General features: G+C 29.0%; 2 protein-coding genes across 8 annotated transcripts; one reads left to right on the forward strand and one right to left on the reverse strand.

The window, feature by feature from the left end:
- The first annotated feature begins 4,625 nt into the window (after positions 1–4,625).
- Nt5c (5' nucleotidase C) lies at positions 4,626–9,174 on the forward strand. The gene is made up of 14 exons (XM_070647694.1): positions 4,626–4,945; positions 6,013–6,094; positions 6,157–6,174; positions 6,233–6,308; positions 6,381–6,440; positions 6,566–6,727; positions 6,783–6,920; positions 7,029–7,186; positions 7,323–7,433; positions 7,811–8,027; positions 8,087–8,238; positions 8,298–8,387; positions 8,454–8,508; positions 8,730–9,174. Exons 1-14 carry the CDS (start codon positions 4,780–4,782, stop codon positions 8,787–8,789), a joined length of 1,545 nt encoding a protein of 514 aa, XP_070503795.1. The 5' UTR covers positions 4,626–4,779; the 3' UTR covers positions 8,790–9,174.
- On the reverse strand, positions 8,464–19,374 carry LOC139096071 (probable G-protein coupled receptor No18). 7 transcript variants are annotated; one of them, XM_070647699.1, is made up of 9 exons: positions 18,905–19,374; positions 16,519–16,767; positions 15,463–15,870; positions 15,256–15,358; positions 13,181–13,306; positions 12,607–12,667; positions 12,437–12,550; positions 11,996–12,366; positions 8,464–10,746 (listed from the first exon to the last, which is right to left on the reverse strand). In XM_070647699.1, exons 3-9 carry the CDS (start codon positions 15,722–15,724, stop codon positions 10,497–10,499), a joined length of 1,287 nt encoding a protein of 428 aa, XP_070503800.1. In that variant the 5' UTR covers positions 15,725–15,870; positions 16,519–16,767; positions 18,905–19,374; the 3' UTR covers positions 8,464–10,496. The 7 variants fall into 7 exon arrangements, with proteins under 7 accessions (XP_070503800.1, XP_070503799.1, XP_070503797.1 ...); XM_070647698.1 differs by lacking the exon at positions 18,905–19,374 and adding an exon at positions 18,026–18,719 and having other exon boundaries at positions 16,519–17,025; XM_070647696.1 differs by lacking the exon at positions 18,905–19,374 and adding an exon at positions 16,869–18,719 and having other exon boundaries at positions 16,519–16,777.
- Between the last annotated feature and the right edge of the window lie 247 nt (positions 19,375–19,621).

Raw genomic sequence — 19,621 nt, forward strand, 5'->3', positions numbered from 1 at the left:
GGTGGGAAGTCATTTATTTCTCTCGGCACACCTTGGTGGTAAGCCTCAACCGATATCGTATAATGCAAACGGTGCATAGCATTTTCAAACAGGATGCCCACCACTATTGTAGGTATTTAAATTTAGAAAATTCAAAAATCTTTCCAGCGCTAATGAATTTTTGCATAATTACTTTTTCTCGAAAATCTGTATGCTCGAGCAAGAGGTATCTGTAAACGTGAAGAGTAATATGAATTCAATATAATAAATTGGTTTGAAAAATCTCTGCTTTTAAAATTAAGTTTCAATTAATTTACATTTTTATTGTTAATAATTTAATGAAATTTGCAATAACTAATTAGTTTACATACAATACGCTCTTATAGTAATGAAAATCAATAAAAGTAATATGTTAAGTCAATCAATTCATTTCGGATAAAGGTTTCGAAGATAGCTTTATGGAAGGAAACTTTGTTCAATTTAATTGATAAAAAAAATCGATTCCTTTTTGTTATAAACTTTTTAAACAAAAAATGATACCATAACATACAATGGTGAAAGCACACGTGCCAAAAGAAGAACCATAAAGAGATAGGAAAACTTGCAAATTTATGATACTTAACCTTCTGAAACTGTCATTCCATATCATTACACAATATAAATGATTTCAATTGAAAAGAAAGTAAATATTTTTAAAAACAAAGTTTTGTAGTTTCCAACACAAGCTTAATAAATTTTTCACAATACTTATTCTTTGCTTTACCCTCATGATCTGATGAAAAAAAAAATGTAAACGACACATTTTCATTAAAATTTCAAATACAATTCTGCTGACTAATATACCATCATTACAATGCAATGAAAACCAATAATACCATTTTCTTCAATTTTCATCAGTACTCAGCAAATTTCACAGCGAGGAATTTAATTGATTTTTATTTGAATAGTAGATCTTTTTTCATTACAATTACATGATTATTGTCAGTTAATTAATTTGCAAAAAAGGAATTATTCAGTTTTTTAATCAAAAGAGTTAGTGACTTGAATGAACTCTTGTGTTACCTGCCATCGTATTTTCACTAAATTAGTTATACTCGTAGAATATGTGTGCACAATATTAACCAAAAAATTAGTTTCGTTGAGGTTTTTGATTAAATTAAGATGTCTTGTACATTAATTATTAAGCTGTTAATGTTTGATAATGTGGAAGACTTTGACATGTTCTCGGTGGTAAAGATGCTTGAATACATCAAGGTTAACAAAATTGGATCAAACAAAGTTTTGTTTTCTGAAATTTCTACATAAGTATCAATACGAGGTCGTTCTCTTAATACGTTCATTTTTAGGAGGTCTAAATTAAATTATTGTGGACACATCTACTTACCTTAGGTATATTGCATTATACTGAATATAAATTCAATTTCAATTGTCGTTACTAAGTTCAATGTATTTTTCCTGAATTCTTTACGTTCAAGGATTAGTCAATTTTCATATTTAAATCAGAAATTTTACTTTTTACTGAATAATTTTAAAATAATTTACAAATTAAACAGAAATGTTAAATTTGTTTATAAAGTATTATGAGACTCAAACGAATAAATAAGTTATATATAGATTGATATCATTAAACATGATTTATTACTTTCTAAAATATGCTCAGTCTTCGTTTCGAGAATAGAAAAAAAATTTATACTGAAAGCAAAATATTTATGATTAGGCTTTAGCAAGGGACATTAAATATAAAAATAGGCCTAAAATTTCATTTAGCATTTTTATGTTTGTGGATCATTATTTTGATAATACTTAAGTAACTATCAGTCATTTTGAGTTTTACACATTTTTTAATGCGTATTTGAATACTTTCATGATTTTTCAGGATTATTAAATTTAGAATTTAGGTACAAGAAACAAACTGCTGCGTCATACATACAAGCATAAATATTTCATTTTTTACAATTCATTCAGTAATTAAAAATAGTATATTATGTCATTTTATCAGTACGATTCCACACTTTACCCCACCGGAATTCATTTCAATCAAGATATAGGTACGCTTTTTTAATTTAATAACATTTTTTTTTTCAGAATGAGCCAAAAAGGTAGGTAAATTGACTGTGGATAGAATGATAAAGTAAAATTTCATTTATTGATTATTTTATGTACCACCAACTCGAATAAATTTCATAAAAGCAGTAATGAGCATTTCAGAAAAAAAAACCTAAAATAATTAATAAAAATAAAACTTATTCGTCAACGTATCATAGACGTGGGTGAAAAAGTAAATATTTTTGGTTTTCACGATCCTAAAAAATGGATAAAAAAACCAAACGCACAAAAAAGGTAATTCTAATATGAGAAAAGTTCATCCTTCTGGCGACTCCTATCAGCTTTCCAAAAGTATTTTATTTGAAATGTTTGATTTCTATACAAAAACAGCAATATCACCAGCTCAAAAATTCTAGACTGCCTCACATTTCTTCAAGTAGATGGCAGAAAATAATTAGCGGATCACGCTTTATGACAATAATCACACCATGTTTAGATCAGAAAACTGTACAGAAAACTAAAAATTGTCAACAATGATCAAGTTTTAATAAAATTATTAAGCTACAGACAACTGAAATATCATGTGAAAGCATCTATCCTAGCACAATTGAGGATCAAAAAGATTTTCTAATAAATTTCATTAAATTTTAAAAATTTGAAAATTTTAATCAAAGCAACCATTGAAAAAATCAAAGCAACAATATTTCTTCAGTATCATTTTAAACAGAGGAGGAGGAACATCGTCAAATATTTTGGAGGAATTAACAATTGGTCATCAGAACGTAGAGGCTCATCATCAGACAGAGGAGATTCTTCCATGGATCAAATATTTAATTAGAACTCAAAATGCAATAATTTCATCATTTGAATTACTTTGTCCATCAAAAATAATTTAATCAAGCTTAAAGAGGAACAGGAATTTAAGGAATCGGAAGCTGAAAGTAAGTTTGCATATCTTACAGCATACACGTTCTGTCATTTTTTTGTACATGATCAAGATTCACATCTTTTCATTTTTCTTCCCTTAAAATTCTTTGTGCATGAAAAATCAATGGCTACTAGAATAATTTTTTCTTTAATTTTTCAGCAAAACTTCAGAAAAGTGAATCAAGAAAATCAGTTATGGATTAACATTTCAAATGCTTAAGAAGGAGATAAAAGGCTGTGTCCGCAGAGTAATACTAGTACTAATTTTTTTTGAAAATCGGAACCAAAAAAAAAAATCGAATTGGAACCAAAAAAAATCGGAACTGAAAAAAGGAAACCGAAAAAAAGAATCAGAACTAAAAAAATTAGAACTGAAAAAAATAAATGATTTTTTTTTTTTTTGGATTTCAAAAAAAAAAAAAAATCGGAATAGAAAAAAAAATTAAGACTGAAAATAAATTGGAATCAAAAAATCGGTTGGTATTTTTAGTTGATTAATCCAGTAAGTCCAAAAAATGGTTTCACTGAAAGACCAAAAAATCCATATTGAAAATTTGGTGTGAATATGAAAGAAGTATAAAGACACAATATTTTAAGAGGATAATAAAAATGAAACACTAAAATAAAGATTTATTTTATTTTCAACTAAAGGAGCTTCAATTGAAAAAAAAATCTCTGAGAAAATCATAACTTCAGCCGAGCAGCACAATTCAGTAAACTACATTTTTTTACCGTAAAAGTGAAACAAATCATCAATAAATATGCCGTCAGGGCAACTTCGCATCTTACATTACATACGGTGATGTGACGGTCCTAGAAGACATGTTATGCTGTTCGGGTCATAAGACCTCGTAAATAGTATTAAAGCACATGGGGTCATTTTCAGGTTATGATTACCGTAAAAATAGATTTTAGACCCTTTCTGTTACATCTGGTTACATCCTCTGCTTCCTTTTCAGTCACAAAATCATTCTAAAAAACTATCAAATTTCGACCCGAGCGACACAAATTAAGAAAGCTTCACTAAGAACTTCACTTATTATTGAAATAAAATTTAAACCACTTCCATGTGAATTCAATAAGGCAAGAATAAAAAAAATCGGCTTTTTCTAAGTGCTAATAAAAGAGCTTTATCGAAATTTTGAAAGCTTCTATATATTTGCGTCGCTCGGAATCTCATTTGGGATATGCTCTTTTATTATAAATGTTTGTTATCATAAAGGTTTTAGAAACATTCCTAAACCCTTGCAAGCAATAAGTTTACTCTTAAGAACAGAGTAAACTGAGAATACCGATCATAAGCAAGCATGCTCAATTATTTTATTGAGTTAGAACAAGCTTTTGAGAGCATGATGTTTTCCTGCTAGAGAAAGAAGAAGAAAACAATAAAATTATTATATTGTAGAGCCTGCAAATTTTAATAAATCCAATATCCTAAATTGATAAAAATAACAATCTGATTTGATCAAAACAATAATGTGCGAGAAAAGCGTCATCATCAAAGAAATATGGCATTCATTAAAATACTTTAATAGAAAAATATCACATGTTGCAGTCGAGAGAAAGTTCTCAAATAAATTCGAGAATAAAGAAAAAATGAGAGAATTTGAGAGCATTTATGCGCTGAATTTATAGAAGTGAAAACATTACGTAAATATGAAAATAAATTTTCAGTATTCAAACAGAACTGAATTTAATCAAAACAACCACTTATTTTAAGAATGGTGGAGTAAATTTTTAAATTAGTGCCTAGATTATAGTGACAATAATTCACCTGCTTAGGGTAGTAATAATCTAATCTGTGTTTTGCTGCTAACATACTTTAAAATGTTTGTAAGAAGTTTAAAGTTATTTACTCACAACAACCTGTACTTGCAACGGAATTTAGCGTTAAATATTTATGAGAATAAATCAATACGCTCAATATCCACATCAGTATATTTATCTAATAAGTATGATGAGCTATATAAAGAGAGATATGCAACATTTAAGTGTAAGTTTGAAATTATATTATTAGATTTAATGGAATCAGGTCATCCATTAAATCAATATGATATTTTTTTCTTTAATATAAAGTTTTTCATTCTCTTTTGAGAGACGCATGTGATTTTTTTTCTTAAACATTATTCGTGAGAGAATCTCATATAAATTTGTAACAAAATCAAAAAGAGATTTTTCATCAACAGATGTTTTGTTTTATTTTGTTTTGGCTTCGCTTCCTTTCATTCTTAAGTTTTTCAAGAGAATATTCTCAACATGACTGTAAAAAATAATCAATTGAGGAGCTTTCTCGAATGAATGGATGAATGGAAATAAAAGTATATGGCTTATTTTTTTAATTTGAAATGATTGGAAAACCTTTTGAAACTGTCCATAATTTTGAATTCAATGGGTTTTCCGGAAAACTTTACCAGACTTCACCCAAAATCAATTCATTTTCTACGTGCTTAAGTTTTCCATTTTTAAGTTCTTCATGGTTTGTTGATTCTCGACTCTAGACTGTAACAAAAAGTCCGTAACTACCCGGATGAAATGATATAAATCTCAGAAATACAAGACATGTTGTTTGTTCTGAATAAGTCCGTTCATTGTAAGAAATATGAAATATGTTTGGTATTTCTTGTGAACGCGATGTGTGTGACTACATAGTCTTATTCAGGGAGGAGCGTTAGTGATCAAAAACCCCATATTTATGAAATTTCTAGGGTTATTCTTGAAAAAATTTCAAAATCCATCAAAATTTTTATCAATTTATACCAAAAAAAATCAAAACCTCCTCCTCATAAAATATCTGGCTCCGTCCCTGTTCCTATTTATACAATTTCGTTAAGCAATGCGACTGCTTCCTTCTGCTGTCACAGACAGAAGGAAAGAGATGAATTCAATTGAATAAATTGAACAACTTGAAGTTCAAAATAAATCAAAATGCAAACGGCAGTTAACGGAGATAATAAAACATGAAAAAGCAAGATTCAATCCAGAACAATGCTTAAAGCTAAATAAAACGGTAATTTTAATAATCTAAAACTTTCAATATTTTTGTCATTGCTTCATATATAGCAAAAAAATTACCAAAGAATGTTAATAGGCATGGAGTTTTTGCAGCAAATGAGCTTGATTTAAATGAAGTAGAAGTTTACGGGTAAGACTCAGGCTGTGTTCTGTGAAATTTGCTAAAAAAATATTTGTCTGCTTCTGTTTCAGCTTTGATTATGATTACACGTAAGTACTCCATGTTGTGAATTTTTTCTTCTGTTGTTTACTTGATTTATATTTGCAGAATCTCATGTTATAAGAAGAATCTCAACTATTTACTTTATAATCTTGGAAGAGATAGTCTCGTGCAACGATATAAAGTAGGTTTAAATAGAAATACATTACAATTTAATGGTTAATAAAATTAATGAATAAATTTTTTTTACATACAGTATCCGAAAGATATTTTAAATCTTGATTACGTGCCAAATTATACTATTCGAGGTTTGCATGTAAGTAAATCAATTTTATGCAACATTGTAAACAAGATAGAATCAAATTTAAAAGTTCCGAAAAAGAAACATGCAGAGTATATTAATAAGAAGATTTTTAAACTTTGTCTATTTTCTCCATAAAGTACGATATAGAAAAAGGACTGTTGCTGAAATTAGATTCATTCTTACAAATACAGTTAGGAACAGTCTACAGAGGTCTCACTCCAGTTCCAGATGACGAAGTATTGGAAATTTACAAAAATCGTGTAATTCCTGTTAAATATGTTGAGGGTGACAGGCAAAACGTGAGACATTAACATTATCATTTTTGATATGCATAATAAAAGTACGCTTATACAGGGTCAAAATGGTCGTAAAATGGTTCAACTGGCGGATCTCTTCTCCGTTCCTGAAATGTATTTACTCTCGACTGTGACAGAATATTTCAACAAACACCACATAGATTATCACCCTGAAATATTATTTAGAGATGTAAAAGTAAGTAGATTTTTCTTCATCATTTCCATTTTTTTTGTTGAAGAAATGAAACATTTCTTGAATCTTAATGTCTTAACATTTTATGGTTTATTAAATTTTTTTTTCAAGAATGCTATTGGTTCATCACATCCAGTTATGCATAAAATAGTTGGGGATCATGTAAAAGAATACATAAAAGAGGATACCAATATGAACCGCTTCTTTCATCGCCTAATAAAGTCAAATAAAAAACTTTTTTTAGTCACGAACAGTCCATTTCCTTTTGTGTAAGTTGAAACTTGTTTCATTTAAGAAATTTGTTAAAAGAAGAGGAAGGATGAATATTGTTTGACCATTGCCTTTCATCTTCTTTTCACTTTATAACTACTAACTAAAAATACAAACACACATTTCATTTTACAGCAATAAAGGCATGACATTTTTATGTGGAGATGACTGGAGACAACTTTTTGATGTCATAATTGTGAACGCAAGAAAACCAAAGTTTTTTACCGAACACTCGAGACCTTTAAGGTATGTAAATTTACTTATCTTTTTGACAACCGTTGCTACTATGTCAATATAACACTGCTTATTTTGCTCTAACATGTTATTTGGACGATAACAAAGACGACATACGTTTCAAAGAAGCTTAAAAATTCATTCTTATTATCTGTTTGGGGAAAACAAAATATTATAGCTTAACTGATGTAATTTAGCTTCTTTTCGTTCTGTTTCTGTTTCTTTTTTTTTTTACATCCTGTGTAAATAACACACGTTTCACATTTATATATAAAATCATGTATACAAGCTATAATGGCATAAAAAATAATTTAAGCAAAGTTATCATAATAGAGGCTCAGGTTTCAAATCCATTTTTATAAACATTTAAAATGAAATTCAAATTACAGAATCTATGATGAAAAAATGCATACTCACACCTGGGACCGTGTTAATAAGCTAGAAAAGGGAATTATATATTACGAGGGAACCGTCAAAATATTACAAAAGCTTACTGGTTGGTATGGACACAAAGTTTTATATTTTGGAGACCATCCATACTCTGATTTAGCTGATGTTACATTGGAACATGGATGGAGGACAGGTGCTATAATTAATGAACTAACTGTATGTAGTTATTAATCATTCTTGTTGTGTATAATTAATTACTATCTCATCAATCATAGCACGAAATAGAAACACTAAATAATGATGAATTCAAAATGAGTGCTAATTGGCTACAAATGCTGACAAGTTTGATGGAGGATATTCAGGACCATGAAACTGTTGAATCAGAACAGGCTTTGCAAAAATGGGCCAAAGAAAGGGATGAAATAAGGTGGGTAGATTAATGAATATATATAAATAGATATGGATACATGCTTATTTGTTTTGCAGAAATAAAATGAAACAAATATTCAATCCTCAATTTGGATCAGTCTTTAGAACATATCATAATCCGACATATTTCAGCAGACGATTATTCAGGTACAGAGATTTTTTTTTATTATTTTCAAAAACTTTCAACTTTTATTTTCATTCTTATCTGTCTAGATTTGCTGACATTTACACCAGTCAGATAACTAACCTCTTACATTATTCAGTAAAGGTAAAAATATATCTACATTTTAAATTAGTTCCCAATGATTTACTTAGTTAAATTTATGAAAAATGGAATTTTAAGCGAATTTTAATTATATTTCCATCATTGGGAATTTAAATCTACAAGTTATGTGTGCATTATTTTGTATATATACATATTCCCAATTGAATGTAATTCAGATATATTTTATTGTGCTGTACAACTTATTTTTCTTTTTATTTATTTAGCATACGTTTTATCCCAGAAGAGGTGTGATGCCACATGAATATTTATCCTATTTCATGTAATCCAGAGATGATTGAAATCAAAATTATTCACATTTTAAGCAGTTGATTACTACTTCAAAACGCTGATTCCCAAGTTAAAGTTCTATAAATAAGTTGAATGTCATAGTTGAAGTTTTATTAGTTCAAAATCTTGAAAGCCATAGAAGTAAACTTTTAACTGTACAATAACAAAACACGTAATATGCAGGATGAATTGTTAAGAGTTTCTTGAGAATTGTCATAAATTTGGGTGAAATTTTTCCTTTTCTTTTCCGTTTGTTTCCATTCGAATCTCTTTTTTTTTTGTTTTGCAAGTACCTAAATGTCTGTGCTTTTTATGTGTACTAAAGTCATATATGAAAGAATAAAGAGATAATAAAAGTTATAAAAAAAATTTTAAAGTTAATTTATGGTATACAATTTACTATTCCATATTCTCCGTGATGTCATAAAGACATGTGCTTAAATAAATTTTCAAGATACAATTTCCTTCCTCATATTTTGTAACTGAGTTATATACATTAAAGTTAAAACAAATTTCTATTGTGAAAGTCAAGTTTTAAATGTTTAAATGGGGAAATAGATTGCAAAAACTTTAGGGCAGTGGTGAGCAACCTTTTGTTTTAAGTGACACATCTTGATTATAAGCCTCGATCGAAACCTCACATTACATACGATTCAAGGCATTTCCTAAAATTATGTCTACACCTGCTTTAGGTCATTTTACACGACATACCTTGATGGTAAGCCTCAACCGAAGCCATACACGGTTGGATGGTTCATGGCATTTCCAAAATAATTTGGCTACTCACAGGTTGGCCACCACTGCTTTAGTTTATTTTAAACAAATAAGTTGGGCTAATAACATCAACATTAAATAATGTATAAAAGAAATCTAAATGATTGTAAAAATGAAGTCATAATATATGAATGGAAGATCCGACCACTTAGTGGGGACAAAATTGTTTGTTGCCACAAGCTACACTTGAACAAATATTTGTTTGAAATATATTTATTTGAATTCATTTCCAGCAATAACTTTCTTTCATTCAACAAAATTCAATAAGGTTCCAAATCAATTATTTTTTTAAATCATTCAAAATGACCAATATGCGGAAAAATAACAAATAATAAATTTCCTCAGTCAATTCTTATTTTCTGGCACCTGGAGCTAACAAGCCATGATAAAAATTTCTCAAAGCCTGTATTTTACGTCATCTGTTTTTATAAAGCTTCTCAATCGAATTTCCTTGATATGTAGGCAAATATTTTAATGCTAATATTGACGTAAACATTTTAATAAATTTTGATTAAAGGATCTAATTGGTATTTCTTTATTTAGAGATCATTTTATCGAGATCAATAGTATAAATTGGAAAATGTTCAATATGATTTACTTTGAAAGCGCAAAAATTTTTGTGCGCCTTTTTGGGATACCATCAAAAATCCCATTTAATCAATGATGTTCTCTTTTTTCATACATCAATTTTTCAATATTAGTCAGTCATAGAATGTTCATTTTTTTAGTCATCCACTTCCGTTCATAAACATTTCTTTCGCATGTTTGCTTATTTTGCATCAATATCTTTCATTTGCTATTCAAAGTACAGCTTCACGTTTTGAAAAAATTACATGATGGAATGCACATGTGACCTGAATAAAGTATGTTTTTTTCAATCCATAAATATATGCGTTGTTGACTTATGTTTGTGCATTTAGATTGCATATTTATTTAAAGACATTGTTCTGTTGATCCTTAAAGCAGTTCCGAAAAGTCAGTCTGTAAAATGCTATGCGAAAATCGTTGTTGTAGAATGCATATATGAATGGATTCATAGCTGAATTCAACCATCCAAGCCAAATTAGGAATGCCTCAAGAATTTCATTTCTCCACATACTGTCCTCTACCAAAAAGGGTTTGCATATGTAATGGATGAAAAATGGCAGCCACGATGCAATAAATGTAAAGATCACGATACTATAAAAACAGAAAATGGAAGGATTAATATTAGTTTAAGATATTGCAATTAATGAAAATGTAAAGTCGCGAACAATCGATGTGCATCGGGATTGGAATTTTAGAGTCGTCCTATAACAGACAATGAGCATTCTCACGAGTGTACTCAATCAGTATAATTTAATGTGCATACTCATGAACATGCTCCTTGTCTGTTCAGGCACTTTGCTTACAAAATTTTGGACATCATTAATGAAATAACAGTGACTAAGCATAGTAATAATCATAATGGTAACTTCAATTCATAAATAAATATTATTCAGCCATACATATAACCCTCAAAAAATGAAACGTCCAGATAATTTAGATTTAGGTAACATTTTCATGACCTTTGCTAACATTAACATTCAAATGCTCTGAAATGCTTATTTGTAAATGTGTTCAATATTCAATGTATTCATGCCTAAAATATATTTAGATACCATTTTAAAATATCACGTTTTTCCTTTGATCATGTTTATGCACAACGTATTTTTATTTAACTTCATTCATACCCTCATCAATCACAGTAGCTGCTTTGATTTCATTAATGCTTTAGCAACATAATCTACTTCATATATAAAATATGTTTCTTCACACATATGAGAATTTACATAGTTGTTACTCAATAATTGTATAAAAAATTATTAGAAAAGTTTGTGTTAAACTGCATGGATATTTCTCTAAAAGCTCTGAAGTAATGCTTATAAAGTACGGAAAAAATGACTTTGCAGCCAATAAACTGAACATGTGAATATCATAACTTTGGATATTTTATAATTCTAAGGAACAGATTCTATTCAACAAAATAAGGTAACTGAAGTTAAATAAGGTTGGAAACGTTGCATTTTTATTAATATATGGAAAGAATGACCAATAAAACCGATATCCTTCGTAGAATCATAATCACATTTTAAACGTGTGAATGTACTTGACCAATATTGAATATATAGACTTTCAATATGTACAGAAAGGTTACAATCTTAACTCGCATATGTAAATAACCATTAAACAAAAATAAGCAACTTGTATCCCGAGCAACACAAATGAAAAAGGATTCATCACGAAACTTTAAAGGCAAAAGGTAAACGCCCAAATTAGATCCATATGTCTGCCAGATTAAGGCTACTTCCATTTTATTAAGCTCAGTGAATCCTGGAACTTCCGCCTTTTTCATTTGTGTCGCTCGGGTATTGCAAATAACTATTCTGATTAAATATGTTAATGTTACCTTAAAGTCTGAGCTGTTTTTGATTCGCGTTTTAATGAAGAAATTCTGATTGGCACTTTTTTAGTTGGTTTTAGTGATGAGTTTTCACACGATAATGGTTGCAGATGTAAGTGCTGTGAATGCTGGTTAAAATGAACAGAATTCATAACACGAATTGAAAATCCACTTTGACTAGAATTGCTTGTTGAATGTGTAATATTGTTACGTAAAATCGACCGAGATTTTGCATACTCTAGAAGCTCATAAAGGGTTGTTTGTGGTGTCTCACTAAGTGTGTTGTTAAGTACAGAGTCTTTTGAACATTGTGGATAACTTGAATCTATTTCCGATGTAATGAATTCATTTTCTACGTCAATTGCTCGTTCACATGCCTGAAAAGTTTTAAAAAAAGATTACTAATTTTCAACACTTTTTACTAGATGATATAATAGAAATATAAACCTCAGTTCTTGAGATGCGTGACTGACGAGATGTAAGAACACAGAATATACGTGTGTAGACATACACCATAATTGACATTGGGATAAAAAAGGACCCAAGAGCACTGTATATTACCTATAAAAATAAATAGTTAGGACATGATTTCAAAAATTTGAATAAAGACATCTTACATAGCCCATATTCTGGTTATATCCACATTCATTTTCATCTTTTCTAATTCCTTGATCATACCTTTTCAAAAAGAGATACAGAGAAATGTGAACTAATTAATAATATTAAAAATGCATGATAGCATAGAGTTCATTGACAGAAACAAGTCTTGAAGATTATTTAGGATAGAAATTTATTTTTTAATCAATTTTCTAATGTTCTGGCATGCATCATTCAATTAGTTTGAAAAAAAAATCATCTTCGTAATTGGCAATGACATGGTACCGTAATGTATAGATAATCATTTATTTATACATTTCATTGGTATCATGTGACTCCATAATATATTTGATAAAATTAGGAATGTTAAAAATAAAGGTTTGATATGACTGTTTTTATTGGTAAAGGTACAGGTAAAAGGGTTTAATGGAAAGTTTAGAGTATTAATTTTTCAGTATTTTCATGGCTTTTTTATTGAGTTATTTTAAAATATTAAGTATCAGACATTAAAATACGCAAATTTTAATAAGAGTAATGCCACAATAAAATCAGTCATAAAATTGGGATTAACAATAAAATTTCAAAGTTAATTACCATCCAAGGAATGGAGGACAAGTGATTGCAATTGCTAGCACCCAGACAATGAGAATCATTAACATTGCTAACCTTTTTGAGCGTCGACGCTTTGAATAATTTAAAGGCTGCGTAACTGCTAAATATCTGAAAAGGGTAAAAAAGAAATAAAAATTAAGAGATTGTATGCTACACATAATTTAAATGACATGTTCACAGTGGAGTCAAGCTGAATGTAAATGTTTTAGGCAAGCAGATCTTGTTCTTTGACTAAAAGTTAATGTCAAGTTAATGTTTCCAAAAAATGTGAGGATTTCTTGGTATTTACATATTTACAATACGATCCGTTATTGTCTATCAGATTAGTCGATTCCGTTAAATAAGATTTTTTTAAATTGTAAGCTTAGCTTCAAATCTTTATTTCTGAAAGTGACGGGAAAAAAGATTTTTTCCGCCAACCCATTTTTGACCCATCAGGCCATCATAACTTTGAAACTATGTATAATTGCTGGTACGAAAAGGGTAAAAAGTTCATATTCAATTGTTCTACATAAGCCAAAACCTGATAAGTGGAAGAAATTTCAGCAACTTTCCATTAATGTGATGTTCATAAATTTTTGTAAAACATGCAAGTCTAGACCTTGATATACATTTTCTTACTTTAATGAGCATTTTATGTTCGTAAAGCCTATTCATCGTTCATTAGTGCATACATATATCAAAAGATTAGTTGAGAAGAGAATATAATTATTTTCTTTGATTAGTATGGAAGTAGCACAAGTAACAAAAGCACTCTGCAAGTGAAAACCACTTAGAAATCTTAAATTACTGCTAGGTAACAATTAAAAATAAATCTCATTAGATTTATTAAAAAACAGTCCTAAAGTCGGTAAAATTTAAAGGGAAAAGGACATTTTTCAGCCAAGTGTCACTCACGATGATTTATTTTTATGAAAAGGATCAAAACGTTAGATTTTAGATAAATTAGAATCTGAACCGATACAAAATTTAATTAATCATACTTAACAATGATTTACATAATAAAAATGAACAGCTTCTTAAAGGGGGTTAAAATCGGTCGGAAAAAGCACTGACACAGACACATCTACCTTGTTTGAAAAGTACTTCTTTCTAACTCTTAAGTTCAAATACTTGAAATAATTTGCATGACTTGAAAAACTTTGGAATCTAAAGAAAGATGGGTTGAACGTGAAGATCCATCAAATAAGCTTTTTAAAAATTGAAGCGAAATTTTTGGAGGATATCCAGCTTTCTTTTAGCATTTTCCTGCTTACATGACACACCTGGCAATTTGGTAACACACACGAGTAGGATTAAAAGTTTATTATGTATGTAGATTTACGGATAGGAAAGAAATATCAAGAGTAAGCTACTATTATTGATGAAATATTACTGAACTTATTTTTATCATTATTATAATTAATTAGACTTTTTCCGATATTCTATATGTGATAAGTATAAAAATAGACAATAAAACGGCATATTAACATCTGGCTCTTTTTGCAAGTAATAAATGATACAAGTTTTATCAAAGTCATTGGCGCCAATATATCAGCTAACTTTCTTGTGACAAGCATAGTGTTCATTCATTAATCCATTCATTCATGAAATGAATATAAAGTGCTTTATTGTGTTCTTTAGTACCAGTTTGTTTTTTGTTCTAAAAGAAATCAATGCAGTCTCACAAACATATTTTCTTTAGAGCCTCTTAGCAGCTGATGATGGTACTTCTTCATCTTAACTTATACAAATTTTCAAAGACAAACTCTTAAAGCTCCAGTTTTTCTGTCTTTTGACATTCATTAGATAACAAAAGAGTGGAAATAAAAGAAATAAAATTAAAAGTCTTAAAAGGAAGTGAGAGAAGCAAGTAAAATTTAAATAGAACAAGACAGAATGTTTTTCGCTACATAAAATTTAATAAATAAAAAACAACGAATACTTTTTTATTTAATTAAGCAATTTGTATGAAAAATGAATATAAGCAGAATATGAAGGTACAAAGAATTATTAATAAATTTAAGAGATGATGAGTTTTTAAAATGGTAAGGTACTAAAATTAGTAGAATAATCACCTGTCAATGGAAATCGCACATAAGCTTAAAATACTTGCTGTACATAATAGAACGTCTAAACTTATCCATATATCACATAAAATAATACCCAATGGCCACGAACCTATTTTTAATTAAAATCAAAAATTCAAGATATTTCCATTAGAATAATTTATGAAAAAATAATCCACCCACATATAAGGTGTTCCGTAATATTCTATAGATTACCAACAAGAAAATCGATCACTGCTGGAGGCATAACAAATATACCAACAAGCCAATCAGCAACAGCAAGACTTGTGACAAAGCAATTGGTAACTGTTCGTAGACGACGTGTCGTTATAACCGATAATATCACTAATGTATTTCCGACTATAACTGTTATTATCAGCACACAAAATAATGTGCAAAACACAACTTTTGTCCATGGCCAACTATTATCAGTATTCACAATATCACTTATATTATAATATGTTGTGGATAAATTCATTTCATCAGGATTTCAAAGAAAACATTTCTCAGCATAATTTCTCTAATGTTTATTTTCAGGTAAAACTTTTATGCTCACTGGATCCAGCTGGAACAGCAAACAATGTTTTTGGCAATTGAATTTACGTATTATTAAAGTAACTTGATCTAATAAAAAGATTTAACAAGAATATCATTGATATCATGTTGATTTTAATTGTTTATAAGGTTTCACTATATGTCGATGCTGTATGGAAATAAATATCCTGCACAAATATCTTCTATCAAAAATAATTAAAATTGTATTTTTTTGTTTTCACAAACATTTCAAGGTAATATCATATTATTGCAAAAAGAATTATAGATCACTAGTCTGAAACCCCACCAAGCATGGTGAGAAAATTATGAAATTTAAGATAATAAGAATAAGCCTTAGCTATCAAGACCTCTGAGATCCATAGATAAGTGTTACATTCATTTCTAGATTATTGATAGTTCAACGAGTGAGGATTTGCGAGATCGTCCGGTCACACCTAGACTTATAGGGGAATCCGAATCACTTATTTGATAACATTACACCGTAAGCCTTCAAAAGGTGGATGTGATTGCGATGATTATGTATTGAAGCCATTCCGCCACCGATCCACAACGGCTCACTATTAGGATTAATAATTATCAACTGAGTATCTGAGATTCTCAACACTTCTTAAAAATATACAACCTCAAGTTTTATAAATCTTGGACTTAAAATGGGAAATAACTGAATGACAAATGACCTAAATTATATTAATAATATCTTGTTGAATAATATCTTACATATGGGTGTCTTAATATTTCAAAGCTAATCTCAAGCTAATCCGTAATAATCCTAAATGTTCAAGCCTCAATTGTATAAGGTAAATTGATAAATTTTGTTTTATTCCTAGGCCTGAATTATTTCATCGAATTTAAGGTTTATACTCAATTATTACATTTAATTGGTTGTTGTTTTTGTTTATTTTTTCTATAAGCTTATAAGCAGAATATACTCCAATTCATGAACCCTCCTTTTGTGACCTTTTTGAACTATCAGAAACTTTTTAAATGTTAAATATGATTAAGAATTTTCAACTAAGTTTAGAAAGGATTAATATATAAAATATATCAACATAAATAATGTAGTATACCAAACATTCCCATCAGTCTTTACTGTTAGTTTTCTAAATTTACATAAAGGATTCAAAAAGTTATCCAATTTTTCCATTTTTAAATTTTCTACACGTTCCAATTTTTAAATAAAAGATTTTCTTGGTCGTTGTCACTCATGTAGTTGATGTCAGGGAACTTTAAATCATATCATTAATGGAACTTGATTAACAGCTTAATAAAATGATTTGCTACATAAATCAGTGGTGAGCAACCTTTAATTTTTCGCGCTTTGGAGGTAAGCCGCGATCGAAACCACACACGGCATATGGTATTTCCAAAAATTTTTGGCTCCACACTAGTGTACCGCGACACATAGGTTCAGCACCAATAGTAAATATGTCATACGTTTCTTTAGGATTAATCACGAAAACAAGTTGAATCCAAATTATTGGTTAGTTAAACGCAAAAATATATCATAAACTCAGTCAGGCTTCATAAAAAAAAATCCTTTCTGATTTCGGTTTTCATATCAACAAGAAGAATGAGTTTGTTTGTCTTCCTAGAAGTACTAGTGTGTGAAATATGCTCATTAATCTTCACGAAACAACTTCTTTTATTTATTTTATCGCTCATACGTCATATTTTGAACGCACATGGGAAGAACTGTTAGTTTGAATGATGAAAGGATGAAATTAATAGTCTTGCTATATGCAGAACAACAATAGAAGAACGGATGGTTGATTCCAATTTTTTCTTTGAAGCATCTTCTTTATTCTTAAAATTGGGTTAATAATCCTTGAATAATCCTTATTTTAATAACCATAAACATATTTCACACTTACACTGACTTATACTTTCACTGAATACCGAAAGGATAAAAATTTACGAAGCAAGGAAAATAGCTTCTTCTATTGTATTTGAATCTTGATAGAATGAAGCGCTAATATACATTTTTATAATTCCTCATAAACTGATAATATCAACGGAAAGACTGCATACAGAGTTTCTAGATTCTAATATCTTTAATCGATTCTGAGCGCTTTTCTTGTGTGAATGCTTATGACATATATGTGTGTACAATAACACAATATACTTTTTTTTATGTATGTACGTTTAACGCAATTGGGGAGGAATGTAAATATACGGGATACAGCTATATGAATTGAGTTGTCGGTGACGTAAGTTCTCTACTTACATCCTTAATTTATAGCTTTTTTTCATTATTTTGGTGTGGCATTAAATGCAAATAGTCGATTTATATGACTTGTAAAGTCGGATTTTCGTTACTTTTATGGTTGATAGTGTTTTGGTTGATTATAAAGACGTGAATAATGTTGTTTAAAGGTGAGGGCAAAACAAACAAATAAATTGAATCATTCGGAAGTGTTGGTAATAATAATGCTTTTATTTTGGAGGAAGGCTGTCCTTATAGCATGCAATCAATTTTCGCTATCAAAGGAGTAAACGAGGCAAAAAAATACGCATGAAAATTTGGCCATAATCAATGACTAATTGTTTGAAAATGTTGCTTTCATTCTATATGTATTAAAGCTTTTAAACATTATACAATAAAAGAATAAAGCACCGTCAGTAATGTAACTGTTAATTATTTTCCTCTTTCCTCTTGTCGACATAAAATAACGGATAGCTTTAATACGAAACATGTTTGCATTGTTGGTAAATGATTTATTATATTGATATGATTATCTACGAGAAAACATATATGTATGAGAGAAGCTCAGTCATTTCTTTTTAAAACTTAATTGAAAATTGTTCAGTTCTGCACGAGGAAAAAAAAAACTTAAATTTAATTGAAATGATCTTCTTTATGTAGTTTTCCCACACCATGTGTATGTAATTTTCAATTCTAATGCTGTGAAAATAAGCAGTTCATGTTCATTCTTTTTAATCCTCCGAAAATTTTATTACATCCTCAAGATTATTATCCAAGTTGCTTCTTAATGTTATTCTTATTTTTTTGAATTAAATAAAAAAAATTTTCACAAGCTTAATCATCCAGTTAAAGAAGAATTTTGTGTTTATACAATTTTGTATCCTTTTTATAACTTTTTACCTAACGATTTCTTAATCTTCTTTTCCCCCCATGTTCATTAAAAATGCTTTCTCATTCAAACTAAAAGATTGTAAAAGCAAATAAAATGAAGTGTGGGTTCCTTAAAAATTCACTTTGAATGCTCAATTCATTTAAATTTTTCTTTGCATATTCTAATATTTATTCAAATGTTCGTTAAAACTTTTTCCTCGATTTCTCAATAAATTGCCTTGAACTCTTTCTTTCTTCATTCTTTTACAAGCACAATTTTAATTTAACCAAAATGTCATTTTATTCTCATTGGTGTGAAGTAAATAATGCAGAGAAAATAACAACAAAAAGCTTAGATTGGAAATGACAAAACCACTGCACGGAATATTCTTTCTTCTTTTTATTATGATTTATCATCAACACCATCATTCATTCACTAGAATGGCATAATTTTATCAAAAAATATTTCCCTTTCTCGGACTTTTTCTGTTATAAGTGTAAACGCGATGAAAGCTGCGAAAAAACTGAGAAAATTTTTTCGTATTGTGTACAAAACTGTGAATGAAAAATCTCATACTGCATTTCATCGTGATTTTTCTATCTTTCGTAAGTTTTTTTTTTATAGAAATTCATTTCAATATATACGGGATGATATTTTCTTTTTATTTTCCTTCCTCTTTTTTGTCACACATAAAATGCAATTGCCCTATATACGATACATTGTCTATGTTTACAATCTTTCAAGGT

The sequence above is a fragment of the Chironomus tepperi genome, unplaced genomic scaffold (assembly GCF_022539635.2).
Source record: "Chironomus tepperi strain 1889 unplaced genomic scaffold, CSIRO-AGI_Ctep_v1 contig_376, whole genome shotgun sequence".
Taxonomy (NCBI): Eukaryota; Metazoa; Arthropoda; class Insecta; order Diptera; family Chironomidae; genus Chironomus; species Chironomus tepperi.